Here is an 18,865-nt window from a genome sequence, read left to right as displayed (position 1 = left end):
CCGAAACAGTAATAACCTGAAAGCCTCTCAATAGGCTACTGGATAAACTGTGCTAAACCCATACCTGGAATAATAATCAGCAATAAAAAGAAAGAACTTCTTTCACTTAGCATTATGTCGCCCAAGTTCTTCCATGTTTTAGCAAATGGGAGGATTTCCTTCTTTTCAACGTCTGCATAGTATTCCATTATATATACCACATTTTCTTAATTTACTCATTCATCCATTGATGGATATTTAGGTTGCTTCCAAGTCTTTCCTGTACTTATATGAGGAATCTAAAATAGTCAAACTCATAGAAGCAGAGAGTAGAACAGGGGTGGCCAAAGAATGGGGGAAGGGGGAAATGGGGATGAAGTAGTCAAGGGTACAAGTTTCAGTTATGCAAGACGGATAACTCCTAGAACTCTACTGTACGGCACAGAGTTTATAGTTAGTAATACTGTACTATATACTTTCCTAATAGGGTAGATATTAATGTTGAATGTTGTTAATCACAAAATATAAAATAAAAAATAAAGAGGACAGGAGGAAACTTTTAGAAGTGATGGGTATGTTTATGGCATAAATTATGGAGATAGTTTCTCCAAACTCATCAAGCTGTATGCATTAAGTATGTACAGCTTTTTGTATGTTAATCATACCTCAATAAAGCAGTTTAAAAAAAACGATAGAACTATTGTTACACAAAGTAACATGTTTTAATCTCAAGATAGTTACATTAAGTGAAAGAAGCCATATGAAAAAGAATACATACTATATGATATACTATATAAAATTCTGAAAAATGCAAATTCATAGTGTGAAAGCAGAACCACAGTTGGCTGGGGGTTGGGGAAGGGCAAGAAGCAGAGGCAGGAGGGAGATTACAAAGCGGCACACAAAAACTCTGGGGGCTGATTTTATCATCTTGACTAACAGTGCCTTTACTTATATATACATTTGACAAAACTTATCAAATTCAACTGCACTTTAAGTATGTGTACCTGATTATATATCTCAAAGTAGTTGTTATTTTTTTTTAAGTGGCATTAGTAATCCAAGTAGGAGTAGTTTCTGCAGGAGACTGCATTACGAATAGGACATAAGGAGGCAGAGACTGAATACAGACTACTCTCTCAAGAAGTTCAGCTAGGGAATGGGAGAGGGAGAAGATGAGAGGGAGTGAGGGAGCAGGAGACTGATCTAACTAGACAACACGTTGAGTTATATGTGGTTTTTTTGTTTGTTTGTTTTTACATCTTTATTGGAGTATAATTGCTTTACAATGGTGTGTTAGTTTCTGCTTTATAGCAAAGTGAATCAGTTATACATATACACATGGTCCCATTATCTCTTCCCTCTTGCATCTCCCTCCCACCCTCCCTATCCCAGCCCTCTAGGTGGTCACAAAGCACTGAGCTGATCTCCCTGTGCTATGTGGCTGCTTCCCACTAGCTATCTACCTTACGTTTCGTATATGTATTTTAAGATAGGAGGAACTTGAGCATATTTATAAGCTATAGAAAAGGTGCCAGTGGAGAGAATGAAATTGAAAATGTAGGGGTCAAGAGCCAACTGATGAAATGTGGGATGGAAAACTCCAAGCAAAAGGTAAACCTTGAGTAAGAGGACTCTTATGCATACACAAGGTTTGTCTTGTGGTTGGGCTGGGAGATGCAGGAGTGGATGGAAGGGTTAGTAGAATTGAAGTCTGTTATTCTCTCTCTTCCTTTTTTGGGAAGAATGAGGTATGAGAAGAGTAGGATACTTAAGAAGGATGGTGGAGCTCTGGAAAAGCCACTGGCTACAGAAACTGAAATGTGGTTGGAGCTAAATGTCCAACTTAGGGGCATTCTTCTATAACAAGATGGCAGACAATAAGATAGTTTTGTACAAACAAAATAGCTATCATTTACACATGTGCTCAATGGATTATTATCTAACAGTCCTTTTCTGGTCTCTTCACCCCTAGAAAATGTCACTCATGTGCTAAGCTTTCTGTTGATCCCACCCTTTTCTTCCTCAACACACAACACTTTTAACACTCTTTCTTTAAGATGTTGGGAAGTATTTCTAACATATACATGAAAATACAGAATAATTTAATGAACAGCAATGTTCTACCATCAAGCTGTATCAAATCTTAACACTATACCATATTTATCTCAGTTAACAAAACCCTTGAACCAAACCAGGCTAGCTGGATAAGAGAGATTTCATCACCAGCAAACATCAATATACTCACTTACTTTTCACATTTTATTTATTTCATAAATAATGCCCATGGTACCTCTAATAGCTTCAGGTATTACTGTGGGTAGGCACAAATGAAATATGGCCAGAAATGGCCACTGGCAAGCTAGTAAGGTAGTTCCTCTGAAGTGAAGTGCTAATATGTGAAAGCCATGTGAATTAGATGATACCCAAGGTCCTACTTTTGGAAAAAATGCTCTGTCAAAGTATGAATTCTTAATATAAATGGTAATTCTGATTCACAGCACAGATACTATTTTCTTTAGTGCTCTAAAACTCATTGCCACTTTAGCGTGAGTAAATTTGAGGGTGGTTAATAAAAAATATTTTTCCTCACATCATGTAAAATTTCTGAAGCTTGAAAGCATACAATCAGTTTCTAAAGATAGCTTTATTCTCCAAGTGGTAATAAATCATCCGTTAAATCTAAAAAACTCTAATGTGGATAGTACCTGCCAGAACAGACTGTGTGCATCTCCTCTCAGAAGTTCAACTGTATCTCCTGCCTGGATGTGTAACGGGGGTCCTTCATGAAGAGCGGGGGCTGGCATTCCAGTATAGTTCCTAATGGCCTGCATCTTTGGTAAACCTGAAAATAAGCAACACAACACTTAGAATTGAGAAAATTATAAAGTGTGAAGTCCAAATGCACTTTTAAAAAAACCAAAGCTATTATTAACGTTAAAGAGGTTTTTGTTTTTTTGTTGTTGTTGTTGTTTTTTTTGCGGTACACAGGCCTCTCACTGTTGTGGCCTCTCCCATTGCAGAGCACAGGCTCCGGACGCGCAGGCTCAGCGGCCATGGCTCATGGGCCCAGCCACTCGGCAGCATGTGGGATCTTCCCAGACCGGGGCACGAACCTGCGTCCCCTGCATCGGCAGGCGGACTCTCAACCACTGCGCCACCAGGGAAGCCCAACATTAAAGAGTTTTAAGAGCACCAAGTCCAAGGAAACATTTGAGGTAATCACAAGTGGAATGCTTTTCAACTTTCTCATTATCGGAGATGGTTATGGAATAAGATACACATTTATCCCCTGATTCCTTACATTCTTTTCCTCTCCCTCACCATCAATCTCTTTTTAGTTGAAAAAATATTTCTTTCAGCTGATGCCTGCTTCATAAAATACACGTCACGTACAGTTTAATGGAAAAGAATCATTTTTTTCATCCTCTCTATCCTTTCTGCCTATTAGTTTCCTCTTGGGCATTGGCTGATTTCATCACTAAGGAGGCTCACCCTTTCTGTGTATGTATCGCATTGCCCAGTATAAGGCTCATATCTTAAGGTTATCTTTGTAATTCAAAAGCAAAAAGGTGATGGATGTGCCACTGCAATACTTAAGACATTTATATGGAGAAATTCTTCAGGCTCAAATTTAGGCTTGCAAAAGAGACCCAATAATGGGAACGTGTCTAAGCCAATAGCATCAGCAAGACTTGAAATACAGATCCAGGCCTTTTTGTTGTATTTCTTGGAATGGGCAATGAATGCCTCAGTTCAGTATTTCATTTTCGTGAACGGCAGCTCCAAGTGCACCCAGGCCTGGCTGCGTCGGCGCTGCTCACAAATGGATCACCTCAGTCACCTTTTCATCCGGAGGTGAAAAACTGCTCCTGCCTACGAGACAGATCGCTCATAAACATGGTATCTGTTACACACTGAGGCCCTTAAGTCATCGCTTATTACACTTCAAGACTTTTTATTCTAGTGACTGAACACAATGAAGCTATAATTGGCTGGAAATGTTGCACTAAATAGAGGAGGATGAATGGCAGTCATTCAGTTCTAGGTGTCCAAGTTACCTCGAAAGGACCTCGATATCTAAATGAAATGCTCCAGCAAACAGTTTAATAAAGTCCTCAAAATCTGTTTTCCAATAACCATGCCAGGAGGGGAGAAAACAAGTGTGGCTAGAAACTAAACAGAACTGAAAAGTTTTAGTCAACACTTTCTCATCAACCCAGTCAACCTGAAGGCAGAAGGGCTGAAAAGCAATGTGCCCTTCACCCCAGTTTAATGGCTGTTAACAGCCAAGACATGTTATGAGCTGCCACATCTCCCCTTTCTTCAGTTCTTGTGCCACAGAACCCCAGAGGGATGACTTTGATCCCATATCCCTCATGGAGTATTTCCCCACCAGATGGTATAAGGTGGCGGCGCCCTTACCCAAACAGCAGACTTTATTGTCTTTTCCAAAACAACACTCGAAGAGAACTCTTCTCAGACAAGTGTTTATCAGATTCAATCTTAACACACTGTAAATTCCATAGAAAGAGCTTATTTTACAGTTTTTATTAAGATACTGTTGTTAATATAAAATGGAACCTAAATATCCCATGCACACCAAAATGGATTTAGAAGTTCAATATATGGAAGAGGATGCCGTCTAAAGCAGAATTTTTTCAAAGGAGCATGGTTTGCATGATAGTTATCCCATGTTGAGGAGCCAGAATTGCAGTTAGCCTCAGTTTTCCTGAGCACTGCTAGAGCAAGGAAAGCATTTTGTTCAGAAGGATCCCTTGATAATTTTGTTTTTAACGTCAATTTTTAGATAAAGGCTGAAGGCAAGAAAGAAGAGTTTTTAAACCTGAAAGAGCTGACGTGACCTTAAATACTGGGACGAGGTGAGTAGTGGGAAGGGGCATGGCCTTCGCTGCAATTGTCTCTGTAGACAAGGCCCACAGGGACAAAAAGAAGCAGTGCCACGTGACAAATGGTGGAAACAGTAGTTCTCTTATTGCTGATATGTCCAAGTTATTTTCAAGAAGAAATGATTGAAAATGCATAGAGTATTTAAGAAGAAAAATTAAGTTTGATGACATTTCACCAGCCAAATATAGGTTAGGGATTAAAATACAGAATGCCCAGGCTACATACAAAGGCTATGAAGTGTCAGGTATAGAACAATGCTGCCTCATTTATCTTTTTTACTGGACTAGAATGCCCATAACACATGACCTACTAAAGTCATGATATTTAAAACTGAAAGTAGTACATATATTAATATACTTTGGTCAAGGAATGAGACCCAAGTACTAGTCTTATGATTTACTTTGGACTAAGCAACCATCAGAATGATGGACTTGGTTTTCATAGTCTTATTTATTCCTGATATTTTTCATTGACTCTATCTTTTCTGCTATTACTTTCTTCTTGGTTATGAGCTTCTTTTGGAAAGTTGATTGAGTAGCACACTAGCATAGTGTGTGTTGCTGATCTCATTCCTAAAACAAAAATTGTGTGACCTCGCCAAGAATCATGGTTGAGCCCAGGTAATAGTCAAAAGGACACTGCTACTGGCCTGAATTCAGCCATACGTGATTTGCAAAATACAATGTTTATTTGACCCATATGCTTTTTTGTGGGATGAGTTATGGACTTATAATATAATGGAATTTATATCTTTTAGTCATTTGTTAGGATCATCTTTGACTATTTATTTCTGATTGGTCAGCACGTCTCATTTCAGGATGACCTGTCAGGGCTACAGGGCTATCTACGGAGATCGAAAGATAAAAGGAATGAAACAAGGGCACAGGGACAGGATGAATTCTGACACTCTGCCCCTTGCTTCTGACACCTGCATATAGTAGAAGTTCTACAGTACTGGTGGGATGAATGGTTGCTTTCTAAAAGGCCCCTTTATATTCCTTCCTTTTATTAAAAAAAAAAAAGACACGGTGACATTGCTAAGAATATGAATATAATCACATTAACTGAGAGATAAAAATGCAATTAAAATAAGAAGAGAGGGAGTGGGTTAAACTTCATGTCAGCACTCAGCCATCAGTATAATTGTTGACACAATCTACTGCCACAGCAGGCATTCACACCTCATAAATGAGATCAAGAAGGGAGAAGAAATTAGATTTACAGATGTTCATATTTCAAATAGCCATTTAGTGTTGATTTAATGTAGGTTTTCTTCTCCCCTTATAAAATATCTGACAGGTTTTAACCTCTGTTTAAAAATGTCCAGAACAGAACATTCACTACACGTTCCTATGACAACTCAGTCATTGTTGCATATAGTTTATTAACAAGCTCTATCTGAAACTTATTCAAAACTCTAACTTCTCTCCGTTGACCTGCCTCCTTCCATCTGGAATTATGCTGAAGAAGGCAATTCTCCTTTTTATAGATTAGCCTTTCAAAATTTGTTCAGGCTTAAAATTCCTAGTTCCTCATTTTAAAAAAAAATCTTATTTTCCTTTGGTTTTCCATACTTCAAGGGATTCTGAGATGCAAAACAGTATAAAACTACAAAGGCAGAACTGTAGTTTCCCTCATTGATACTGAGCAATCAGAAATAAATAGCTAAAAGTTATTCTAAAAACTGATTAAAATATGTAAATTCCATTATATTATAAACTCATAACTCATCCCAGAAAGCTGCTTTTTTCTTCTTGGTTAAACATGGACCCAGTAGTTGTCTAGTTTCTTTCTGCTCCAGAACTGAATTTATAATGGATATATTGGTATAATTACAAGGCTGCTCTTCAAAATCTGAAAAGTTATACTGTAACTACCTTCAGATATTAAATGCAAAATAATCATATGTAATGCCAACATGTACAGGTAAGCAACTGTGGAAGTTCCCAAAACTTTATATAATCAAGAATCCTTATCTAAGAGAATATAGTTAAAATGGCTGAGACAAAATTAGATCTCCTGCCAAATGTTTAGTCATTTCAGCTTGTTTTATTCCCTTTAACAAATGCTCTGATGTACAGCCAACTATATCCTTAATGCATAACTTGTGGACAATTGTGCCCTTTAACTTTTGTTCACACTAGCAATTATGCTTAGTCTTGGCATTAGACAAGGTCCCCAAGTCATCCTTATGCACGAAGAATTAACAAACAGAAGGATCAACAATATTAAAATGACGGTTATACTCCAGTAATAGTCATGGGGTTCTCGTTAAATAAAACCGAAGCCAATGTAATTATGTGGAACACTAGAGTTTTCTAAAACAATACAGAAGTGTTTTTAAAAAGGCGATCTGAAGCAAGATTTCCTTTCAAATCTGAATTCAATACCACTAAGAGTGATATATGCCAAGAAATGATTTAAAATGTACTTTTTAAAAAGGAGTGAATTCTGGGTAGAGTTCTATTGGAAAGTTGCTAGATATAAACTATTTCACTGATAATTTTCACATAAACCCTCAATGAACTTAGCCTACTGTACCTGTATCAGCCACTGTGGCTTCTGAGAAGAGTGACCGTCACAATAGAGATTAGTATCCATTCACGAGGCTGATATCACTGCCCTAATGCAATGGGTTTCCCTGGGGCAATAACTTAGAGCAGAGTGCTGTGTACTAGATAAATAAGCTGTCAGTAATGGTACTGGCCTTTCACCTCTGAGGCCTAATTGAAAATCTAAACACAGCCGCATTAAAAAAGAATTAGTTTTGCAAGATGTCAGAGGATGTGGTTAGTTTATCCTGAGAAACTGATCATAAGCATAACATATTCATTCATTCCTTAAATGTCTGAAGCACTCCCTAAGCGCTGGGCATGGTGGTCTGAGAACAGAGCAAGGCCAGGCTTCCTGCCCTCAAAGAGCCTGTAGTGCACTGAGTAGACAGGTGAACTAAAGACAGTAATACAATTGGGCATGGGCTCTTGTCCAGGGGGACCTTTTTCCAAATACGCCTATGAAGAAAAGTTTCAGGGGATTGTTTTGGTAAGTCTTCAGTAGGACCCTGAAATAATGTATTTTATCTTTTCTGTAAGTCTCCTAGGTGTGGTTTCCAAATCCTAGACAGGTATGGGAATCACATTCTCATGGGGACAGGAGCAGGTCCCATGACCAACATCCACCACTTCCAAACTTGCATTTGAGAAAACTGTGCTGCCTGGCACATCTCAGCTCTTCCTGACACAAGTTTACAATCTAACCAGCAGGTCTGATGATCATGCTGAGTCGACTGAACTGCTGGCAAGTGAGGCGGCCCGGGATGCTGGGCCTCCCCTGCCCATCACATCTTCCAGGGCTCTTCCCCGCGAAGCCGTGCACCTTCGTTCACTTACTGATCTTCACGGAGGAGCACGTGGAGCCTTATAATGGAAACCATCTGTTACCACAGAAGCAGACAAGTTGGTGGAAAACAAACTGGTCTAAAGAACTAATTGTTCACAAAGGGAACACTCAATGACTTTGAAGATTTTCACCCAGAGGATCCTACTTTACTTTTATAAACAATGATGAGTCAAGTGAAGGAAACAGCACTGTCACTGCTCATATAAAAACAAGCATCAGACAGAGATACTTTCCTCCAACTTTATAAACACTGCCTAGTCACTCTCTGGCACTATCTGTTGGAGTATTAGTGAACCAAGGGTGAAAGATATAATAATTCCTTTTGGAAATTTTTTCTATTTATTAAAAAGATTTCATAGGCTACCAATTATAAAAGAACTATACAATTTCATATGTTACTTTAAAATCCATGCAAATTTAACATTCTGTTCTGTTGAATAAGTGACAAAAAAATAAGGTTTCCCTAAAATCTTAAATAAAATCAAAGCTCTAAAAGCTTGTGCCGTTTGTCAGACCCCTAGAAAACCACCACTCCTAGGGGTGGGAGGAGAGCCGTCTGAGGAGTGCAGCCTGAGCTATCTCAGGATCTTCTTTAAAGACAGAAAGAGAACACAGTACACAATTTCAAGGTAAGAGCTCTGTCACCTAGTCCAACCACCTATGTGTCTACCTTATAAAACTCTTAGACTTGCCTCCTAGTTCCGTCCTCCCGGGTACAGGCCAGTCATTCTCTGCAACCTGCAGGGTACAAGGTTGTGGCAGAGAGGGGTCTCCTGATATCAACTGATATGTGTTTGGGGATCATCTGAATCCCTGCTGGGTATGCAGTGTTATCCTGAGGAGCAGGAAAAGAGGAGGAAGAACTCTCCTTCCAGTGGGGAAAGATTGAGAGCTCCCAAGATTTACTAAATTCTAGGAGGAGAATAATAACTCCCACTGGTGTATTCTAAAGACAGAGGCTTGAGCGCCTCAACTTCAAAAAAAAAAAATTATTCTTGACAAGCTATGGAACTCTCAGTGACTGACACGTCCCCATGCAGCTCTGTGGATCTGTGAACAAGTGGCCACATGAAGTTCTTTCTACAGTAAATTAGTATCACTTAAACCACATCATTCTGCTATTCTGACCACACCCGAGTGGATCAGGGATGGTGATTAATCCCAAGGTTGCAATGAATAGGCTGACCATCTGAGACACGAGTGGCTGAAAAGGAGCATTGAAGGGAGACTGCCCAAAGGGGCAGCCCTCAGTGGAGAATGAGAAACAAGACAGTCCAATTTGCTCTCACAACATGAAAGCAGCAGGCAGATACAGGTCAACAGGGAACAATGGTTTCTGACCTTAGAGAAGGAGAGATGACTGGGATTACTAGTTTCCAGAACTGTTGGTCCTGAGAGATTCTTATATAGCCTGCTGTACCTTTCCCCTTCATGGAAAGTACTGAGATATGGAGTGACTATTGAGAAGATTTTCTGGGCTGTTTTCTTACCCTCTGAGCAGAAACCCGCATCTCCCAAACAACTCAGCATGTTTCTTTCTTGCAACCAAAATAAACCTTTAATAATCCAGTCTTAAAGGCTATCTAAGGAATAAGATAAAGTAAAAGTAAAAATGATTAAGGGCACTCTGCAATAACCTAGTTTCCATTCTTTGTTCTATGAGTTCATTCATTTATTCAACAAATATTTACAGATTATTCATCACGTGCAGGTACTGGCCTAGCCACTGGGATCGCAGCTGTAAATAAGAATGCGTTCATAAAGCTCACATTTTAGTGGAGAAGACAAACATAAAAACAAATGAACAAATACAATAATACCAGATTGAAGTTATATATAGAAGAGTTTAGAGAAAGGTACTGGATTAGAGAGTGGCGAGGGTGTATGTTTGAGTGGTGAGGACACGTTTCTTTAGAAAGTGACCAGGTGAAGTTTAAGACCCGAGGAGAAAGCAGTGATCATTTGGGGCACAGCTGGGGGGTTGGGAGGTGGAAGATGGTAATTAAACAGGCAAGCGAGACAATAAACTTGAAGACGCAGACTGCAATGACCTTGAAGTACTTGAGGGACAGAAACATGGCCAGTGACATCGCATGAAAGCAACTGATAAATTTTAAATTGATATACGCAGTCTTGAGAGTCTGGCCCATTTCATCAGTTCTTTTATACATGCATCCTGTTGAATTATTTGAAATTTATTAAACAGGTCAAGTTCTCATTAACATGCTGCCCCTTCTTCCTGGCATATACTTGCTGTTGTCTGTACACCCAGGTTACAACGCACCCAAGGAGGGGGGGAATCTAACTCACTCCTCTCATTTTTTTAAAACTCAAATTCGACTTCTGCTAAAAAACCTTCTAACATTCTCTTAAGTATGAGTTTAAGTGTCTGAAACATATGCTCCCTTAGACGCTCATGCTTCCTGCTTCAATACCACTTACCGCACCAAAATTACTTATCTAGCTAGTATCAAATGTAAATACTAGACCATAAGCATCTTCCTATGTACAGTCTTCGTAGAATTTATATATTAGACTGTGACCACCTTGGTGACAAAGATTGTGTTCTTTGTCTTGATGAATTCTTTTGGAAGAAAGAAGGAAAAAGGTAGCTATCCTCTCCCAATAGCCACCCTTCCAAATACACACACACACACACACACACACACACACACACACACACACTGAATTACACCCAAATCAGCTCTCTAGTCAACCATTTCTTCCCATTTTTACTTCCTCCCATATTCAAAACTTATGTTTCAAATTGGCCTTTCCTCATCCACTCTTATAAATCCTTGACTGTACTGCACAATGCCACCTGAATGACTTTTTAAAATGTAAATTATGACCTCTCGCCTGAGATGGTCTGCATTCTGCCTATGGAATGTATATCTCTCTAAATAACTTGCTTTCATGTAAATATATATATTTAAATAAATATAAATGTATTAAAATATATAAATATATTAAAAATATATATATTATAAAATAGCATTCTCTTATGTAAAACCCTTCCCACTGCACTCAGAATTAAATCTGACCTTCTGGCCACAGCCCAGATCCCTTTTAGGCCCCTGATAACTCTCCAATCTCATCTTGTTCCAATCTCACACTTGCTCACTGTTTTCCATCCTACTGAGCTTTTTATACTTGCTTAAACACGCTGAGCAAGCGGGTCCAGCCAAGACAGTCTACATTATGAACCCTGACTTGTAATTCTATACTTACTCATTTACTTGTTACCTGCCTCCTCTCTTTTCATTTTCTATATATTTGTACTGCCTGTTTGTATGATAAACATTTATTATTTTCATAATCAAATTTGGTTTTTATTAAACAAACTACAACTTCGTCTTTAGTTTTGACTTGCTTTTGAACTGTATTTATTTGTGCCTTTATCTATAACTATCAGTATGCTACCTGTAACTGAAATTTTGCAGGAAATAAAATTATTTTTAAGGTACAAAATTGCTAATATATTTCATAAAAGCCCTTAATAATGACTCTCTTAATAATTTATAGTCATCCTGAAAATCTTTAAATTAGGTGACTTGCATAATGTATGGAAAAATACTTTTTTATTCCTATACAATCAATTGCTAATCAGCATAAAAATAACACAAGTTCTAACATAAAAAGTGGCATATACTTTCTCGAACAGTCTGCCCTAGCTTCTGCCTTCTACTCCCCAGCTCTTCTCTATTATTCTCTTTTCTCTTGACCTCCCTACTTCCTGCGATCCCTTGCTTGAGTAGCAGAGAGCATATTCAGTTGCATGCCTAAAACATTCAGATGTGCACAGACAGGGTTTATTGATTTGTAAGTTAAAATGAAGAGCATGGGCAGTTGGTATTCCTGACTGCAAGTTTCAGAGAAAGCAAATGACTCTGGACAATCATTGTGATGTGCTGATTATCTTTTTAAGAGGTCAGGGAACCCTTAGGTCAGAGACCAACAATCAACATATCTACATAAAAATGCACAAAAACTGAACAGTCTCTTTACCCTTCTTATGAACATTCTTCTATAATAAACTTCAGAAATAGGAAAAAGGAAAATTAGAAGAGCCATCTCCTCTTTCTAAAATGGCACAACACTGAAATTATTGACTTGGAAGAACTTCCAATCTGCTAAGTCTTTATAAACTGTTATGAGACCATTTTCAAACTCTGAGAATCCATAGTCATCACATTATCTGACAGGGAGCTCTGAGGTTTAGTTTCTCCCCCGTTGTTTACCTTGATTTTTTAAAATCCTCTTTAATCTTCTCCTGAAATAAAAAGTAATTCAGTTCAGATAAGAACCATTTAGTTACAATCTTATGAATTCAGATGTGAACTGAGTATAAATTTACCTGTTTGAAATCAAGTGAATGTATAACTATTACTCAAAGCCAGCAATGTTTCATAGGAGCAGACTAGATACTATCTTCATTTCAATGTGGTAAAACTGTCTTTGTTCACATTCCCTTTGCCTGGGGCTACAGATCAACAACCACCATGTCTACATAAGAATGTATGTAAAATGAAAACATTGTCCCCTTCTCTGGAACATTCCTTCTTAACACTATCTATAAAAAGGAGAGGGAAAGATAACAGAAACCACACTGTTGTGTATTGAGTATTGTTGTATATTGAGTTGTGTATTCTTTTGAAATAACACTGTTCTAGCAATGGAAACACTGCACACTAGCATGGAATGTGATTTGATCAAAGATGCTTCTTAGGATAATTTAGTCAAACATTTTTATTTACATATAAAACAACTCAAGTCCAGTTGCTTATAGCCAGCAAAAACTGGTGTTCTTTCCAACAACAATCTGTCACCCAGTGAGGGTGACTAGAAAAAACAAGGGAAGATTATGGAAAGGTCATATATGATTGTTTCAGATTTAGGTATTTAATGAATAAATCACTACCTTTCGCCAAGAAAGGGAAAAGAATCAGATTCAAAATGTTCCAATGGGAATGAGTTTTTATAGGCAACAGAAGACCCTTCAAACTATTATAGGAAGTTCAGAGATTGCATTTCAAAATCTCTATAGCCCAGAGGTTATCATACTCAGAGTATATATTCCTTCTCCTTCCTATAAACTGACTAGGAATACTAAAAAGTTAAGGTATTAGCCTATAAGCTTTTGTCCTCTATAGTTTTTCAATTGAAAATATTTCAAATATACATAGCATATTGACTTTAGAAATAGTACTGGAGTTTTTTTTCGGCCCTTCAAAATCTTAATTTTTTTCTCCCTCTCCTATCAATTTGAAACTTACTTCTCTTCCTAGTCTTGTTTTTTTTCCTCTGTTCTTACTTTCCTTAAGGTTAGCCATATTCTGTCCCCAAATTTTTAGCTTACTATCTTTTTTTTCCTACATAAAGAGCTTCTTTCATCAACCTTAAATACCAAAATTATGTTACGGTTTCAACTTGTTCAAATTTAGCATAATAGGCTATTTAAATGGTTAGACACCATTGCTTCTAATCATCTAAAAAATGGCAAAAATTAAATGAAACCTATATCCTAAGGGTATAATAAAAATATAAAAGTAATAATTATTAAAATGTAAACTGTGGACTACAAAGAAAAATATAAATGTTAAAAATAATAAGAAATTGTGCCAAAAAGTTATGAATCATCTAGAAGGCAGTTACACAGCTAAAAGCAGGACTGTGCAAAGAAAAGACATACTGAGATAGAGTGTTTCATTCTGCCTCACTTCTCAAAGACCATTGAATACAAAGACATTGTATTGAAGAGACATTGAATACAAAGTTCACATACAGTTTATAAAAACACCTGATTATAATATATACTAATATGGCACATAACTCTAAAGCCAAACCACTGACTTCTCATTAACTTATACATCATGAAAAAAATGTCTGTTCCTAAAGATGACCTTCTCCTGAGTTCTTGGACAGAGTCTGATCATTTCACTTAGGTGTTTCTTGCTTCTCAATTAAGACAAACTCCTGCAGAACAATGAACAAAACTTCTTTTTCCTTGCCAATATCCCAGTGTTCATCCCATCACAGAAGTGTGATATACACTGGGTTAAGCCATAGGAATTGGCTGCTGTTGACCGTTTTTGAAGTGCAAAAAAAGGCAGTTTCCTATGGCTTAACCTAAGATTCTTTCAATGCACATGTATTGAGTACCTAATATTAATGAAGTCGCAGCAAAAAGGCCTGCTTGAGCTCAAATATGACAAACGCTGGCAAAATTCTGTGTAGAAAAGAACACTCCATGTAAATCTGTACTTGGGCATTGGCTCTGTGGAGCAGCATTAATTAGTAACTCTGTTCAATAAATTCAATAAACATTTTTTGAGGCCCTTGTTCCCATCTACCTTGGAGCCATAACTCTTTTGAAAAACCTAGTTACAGAATATTTTTTTCCGGTTTCAACAGTAAGGATATCCTATTTTGCCCTTTGAAGCTAGGGAATATAATTGGTGACAGCAGAGTCCCTATTTATTTTATTCCTGTAAAAATTTTTTCCCTCTATAGAGAAAAAAAATTTTTTTTATCTATTACAAAATCACAAAATAATTATTTTTGTCTTTAGAGCAGAGACTGCTTAAATCATTTATCTTTGTTTTATTAACTTCAAGCACAGTGCTTGGCATGAAGTGAAAACTTGGTAATGAGTGATTAAATTTAATTTTAAAACAAACATACATGGCAAAACCAAATTAATATTTCTTCCTGTTATCTTAACAGATTTAATAATTTATGATATTTGTTCTTAAAACACTTTGATTTAACCACTAAGAAACAGAAATTGTGGCAGTAATTTCTGCATTTTAGTTATCAAGTTTAATTAAACATCAAAGAGGGCATGGTAAACACAAAGTTAAAAAAAAATCCGGAGTGTCCACCTGAGTAACTGAGGCAGTACGTTCTTTCTCAAATTCTAAGATTTCTCTAGGGACTATTTCACCAAACAGATAAACTCATAAGCTACTTCTCCAGTATACCAGGTATACCAAGCTTTCCATTGTCTTCCAAATTGTTTCCCCTTTTTCTGCCTCCTAAATTGAAAGATCCTTATAGAATATATCTGTTTTTGTCAAATTTCACCAAGACCAAATAAAATGATTTCGCACAAAACTGAGAAGTTAAGTTTAAAAATGCTTTGGGGGCTTCCCTGGTGGCGCAGTGGTTGGGAGTCTGCCTGCTGATGCAGGGGACACGGGTTCATGCCCTGGTCCAGGAAGACCCCACATGCCGCGAAGCGGCTGGGCCCGTGAGCCATGGCCGCTGAGCCTGCATGTCTGGAGCCTGTGCTCTGCAACGGGAGAGGCCACGGCAGTGAGAGGCCTGTGTACCGCAAAAAAAAAAAAAATGCTTTGAAAAGTTACAAGTACTTTCCCACATATATAATACTTTGGAATCTACAGATATTTAAAACATATTCATTGACAAGTTTGGTAGATTCTCTGACTCTTGGTTGTCTAATTCAGTCGTAAATGTGAGAGGCATTAGAGGTGCAATAATGAGTAAGAGATAAAGTCCCTTTTCTTAAGGAGCTTGACATCTTGTAGGGGTAGGGAGGAACACATACACTCCTACACAGAGTGACACTGCTGTGATTGTGACCAACGTGTTGCTATGGAAATGCTCAGCAGAAGCACCTAAATCAGGGAGCTTAGAAGACTTTCAGGGGGAGTAGACTCTAAGCAGAAACTAAAGTATAGATGGGCATCAGCCAGACATAGGAGAGTGTATACATTGCATCCCACTTAAAGAGGCACAAATCTTTGTGCTTGTATGACTTCCTTCAGCAGGACTCTGCAATTCAGCTGCATGAGCAAAGACAGGCTGATTCAGAAAACGGCACAAAAGGGTTCAAACGTTGGACCACAGAAACTAAGCTGATCAGGCAAGGCAGCAAACACAGGAGGGGCTGATGAACAGAAAGGCAGCAGAGGGGCCAAGGATTGAGGTGAGAAAATGAGATATTTGAATTTAAGGTTTTAGGAATGGGACAACTCTGGGTGATGACAAAGCCCCAGGTGAGGCTGACATGGAGAGGGGCAGAGGTGACTCAACATGAAAATGTCAGTGTCAGGTGAAATGAGGCTCAGGTTTTGATGAGTCATCTACAATGTGAAGTCATGCAGGTTGAAGGCAATATACTCTTTTTGTGTGAGTTAAAATCACGGAGAGGATCCCATAGGAGAGGACAGTAAGTGTAATGGTCATAAACACGGGTTTTGTATCAAATAGGTCTAAGGTTGAATGCCATAAACACTTCATTATCATGTCTGGAAAATGGGTATATTGACAGCACTAATGATTATGTGAAATAATTAGCATTTAGCACACTGCCTGCCATGTGGTATGAGTCAAAAGATGTTTGACCCCTAACTAGTTCTATGTAATCATTCTTCTGTAGTAAGTTATTTTCATTAACCTACTTTACCTAAGTAACTCAGATCCAATATTCCTATGCCTCAAAATGTTACAAAAACAAGAAACATTTATATGTGATAATAATATCAAGCAATCTTCATGCAAAATACTTTTAATTTCAATGTAATTACTAAAAAGTATAGTAATTAAAATTTTGTGGTATTAGTGTAAGGATAGAGAAACATACCAATGGAACAGAGTAAAGAGCCTAGAAACACATCATCTATGTATCCAGATGACATAAAGATGAAGTGTGAAAAGCAAAACTGTAAAGCTGGGGCTTCCCTGGTGGCGCAGTGGTTGAGAGTCTGCCTGCCAATGAAGGGGACATGGGTTCGAGCCCTGGTCTGGGAGGATCCCACATGCTGCGGAGTGGCTAAGCCCGTGAGCCACAACTACTGAGCCTGCGCGTCTGGAGCCTGTGCTCCACAACGGGAGAGGCCGTGACAGTGAGAGGCCCGCGCACCGTGATGAAGAGTGGCCTCCGCTCGCCACAACTGGAGAAAGCCCTTGCACAGAAACGAAGACCCAACACAGCCAAAAATAAATAAATAAATAAATAAATCAGATTGCCCAAGTGTTGTAATTGGTTGAAGCTAGGGCTCACTACATTATCCACTTTGCTATTCTGTATATTTGATATTTCTCATAATAAGCAATATTTTAAACGTAATAACTTATCTGGAATTGGAAATTAGTCAAAAAAAAAACTGTAAAGCTTTTAGAAGACAAGATATTAAACCATCTTTATGATATTAGGTAGAGAAGGATTTCTTATGCAAGACATGGAAAGAACATAATGAAAGATCACTAAATTTGTTTCCATTAAAATTTAAAACTGAAAAAGAGACCACTAAAACAGCAGATGCATACAATTAAGATAACCAAAGGATTAGTACCCCCAATGTACAAAGAACTCCTAAAATCAGAAGAAAAAATATAAACAGCCCAACCAAAAAATGTGAAAAGACTATGAATAGGTAATTCACAGATAGGAGAAACTGAATGAATCTTACACATGTGAAAAGATGCTCATTGTCAGGTTCAGGTATTTATTTCGGAGGGGGGGCAAAATTTAAAACAATGAAATAGCAGTCTAGACTATTTGTATTGGTAAAATCTTACAAATCAATAGCACAAAGCATTGTTGAAGATTTAAGGGAACAGGAACATTTTGAACAGGATCTAACAAATAGCAAAATGTTAATATCTATTTACTCTTAGTAGTAAGTATTACCTACATCTATCATATTATTTTTGGTATGTTTGAAACATTTCACAAATGTATTTTTAAATTTTATTTAAAGGTTTTTGATCTAATAAAATATTACCTTTTTAAAAAAATTAATTAATTTATTTTTGGCTGTGTTGGGTCTTTGTTGCTGTGCGCGGGCTTTCTCTAGTTGCGATGAGCAGGGGCTACCCTTCGTTGCGGTGCGCGGGCTTCTCATTGCAGTGGCTTCTCTTGTTGCGGAGCACAGGCTCTAGGTGCGCAGCCTTCAGTCGTTGTGGCATGCAGACTCAGTAGTTGTGGCTGGCGGGCTCTAGAGCACGGGCTCAGTAGTTGTGGCGCACGGGCTTAGTTGCTCTGCGGCATGTGGGATCTTCCCGGACCAGAGCTTGAATCTACGTCCCCTGCATTGGCAGGCGGACTCCCAACCACTGTGCCACCAGGGAAACCCTAAAATACTACTTTGAAGAGTTTTAAATGACCTTAAAAGTAGTTTATCCTGTATTTATCATGAATGCTATAAGAAACACAGAAAAAAACTGTAGTTTCAGTGAACGTAAACTAGCAAACACAACTTGCTATGCACTGCAATAGTGCTGTTGCTACTTTGAACTTTATTTAAATCTTTACCATTTGAGTATATCTGAACTTGTTGAATATGATGCTATGACTGACAGCAGAAAGTACTAAAGTGTTAAAAAATGGGAGGTCCTATTATACAGAAATTATCCAAGCTCCTGGCTCCCGCTGCAGCGCCTTTTCTCCCCTGTATACACTCTGACTACCTGTGACAATCTTTCAGTAACACTCTCAACAAGGGTCCCCACAGAGTGGAAGCTGAGTAAATGTTACTCTGACATACAAGCCTAACCTCCAGCTTCAGCGTAACCTATCACACATATTTCAAGGAAGGCAATCATTTCT

At 38.0% G+C, this 18,865-nt stretch overlaps 1 protein-coding gene across 2 annotated transcripts in view; it reads right to left on the bottom strand.

Moving 5' to 3' along the window:
* Nucleotides 1-18,865, bottom strand: part of VAV3 (vav guanine nucleotide exchange factor 3) — a 398,245-nt gene that overhangs the window by 88,408 nt on the left and 290,972 nt on the right. For both annotated transcript variants that reach the window (XM_029227383.1, XM_029227384.1), the window contains exon 20: nt 2,688-2,824. In XM_029227383.1, coding sequence (XP_029083216.1) covers nt 2,688-2,824 — 137 coding nt within the window. The remainder of the gene's footprint in view (nt 1-2,687; nt 2,825-18,865) is intronic.

The sequence above is a fragment of the Monodon monoceros genome, unplaced genomic scaffold (genome assembly GCF_005190385.1).
Source record: "Monodon monoceros isolate NGI ecotype Baffin Bay Population unplaced genomic scaffold, NGI_Narwhal_1 Super_Scaffold_18, whole genome shotgun sequence".
Lineage (NCBI taxonomy): Eukaryota > Metazoa > Chordata > Mammalia > Artiodactyla > Monodontidae > Monodon > Monodon monoceros.
This window is presented reverse-complemented; position numbering and strand designations above follow the sequence as displayed.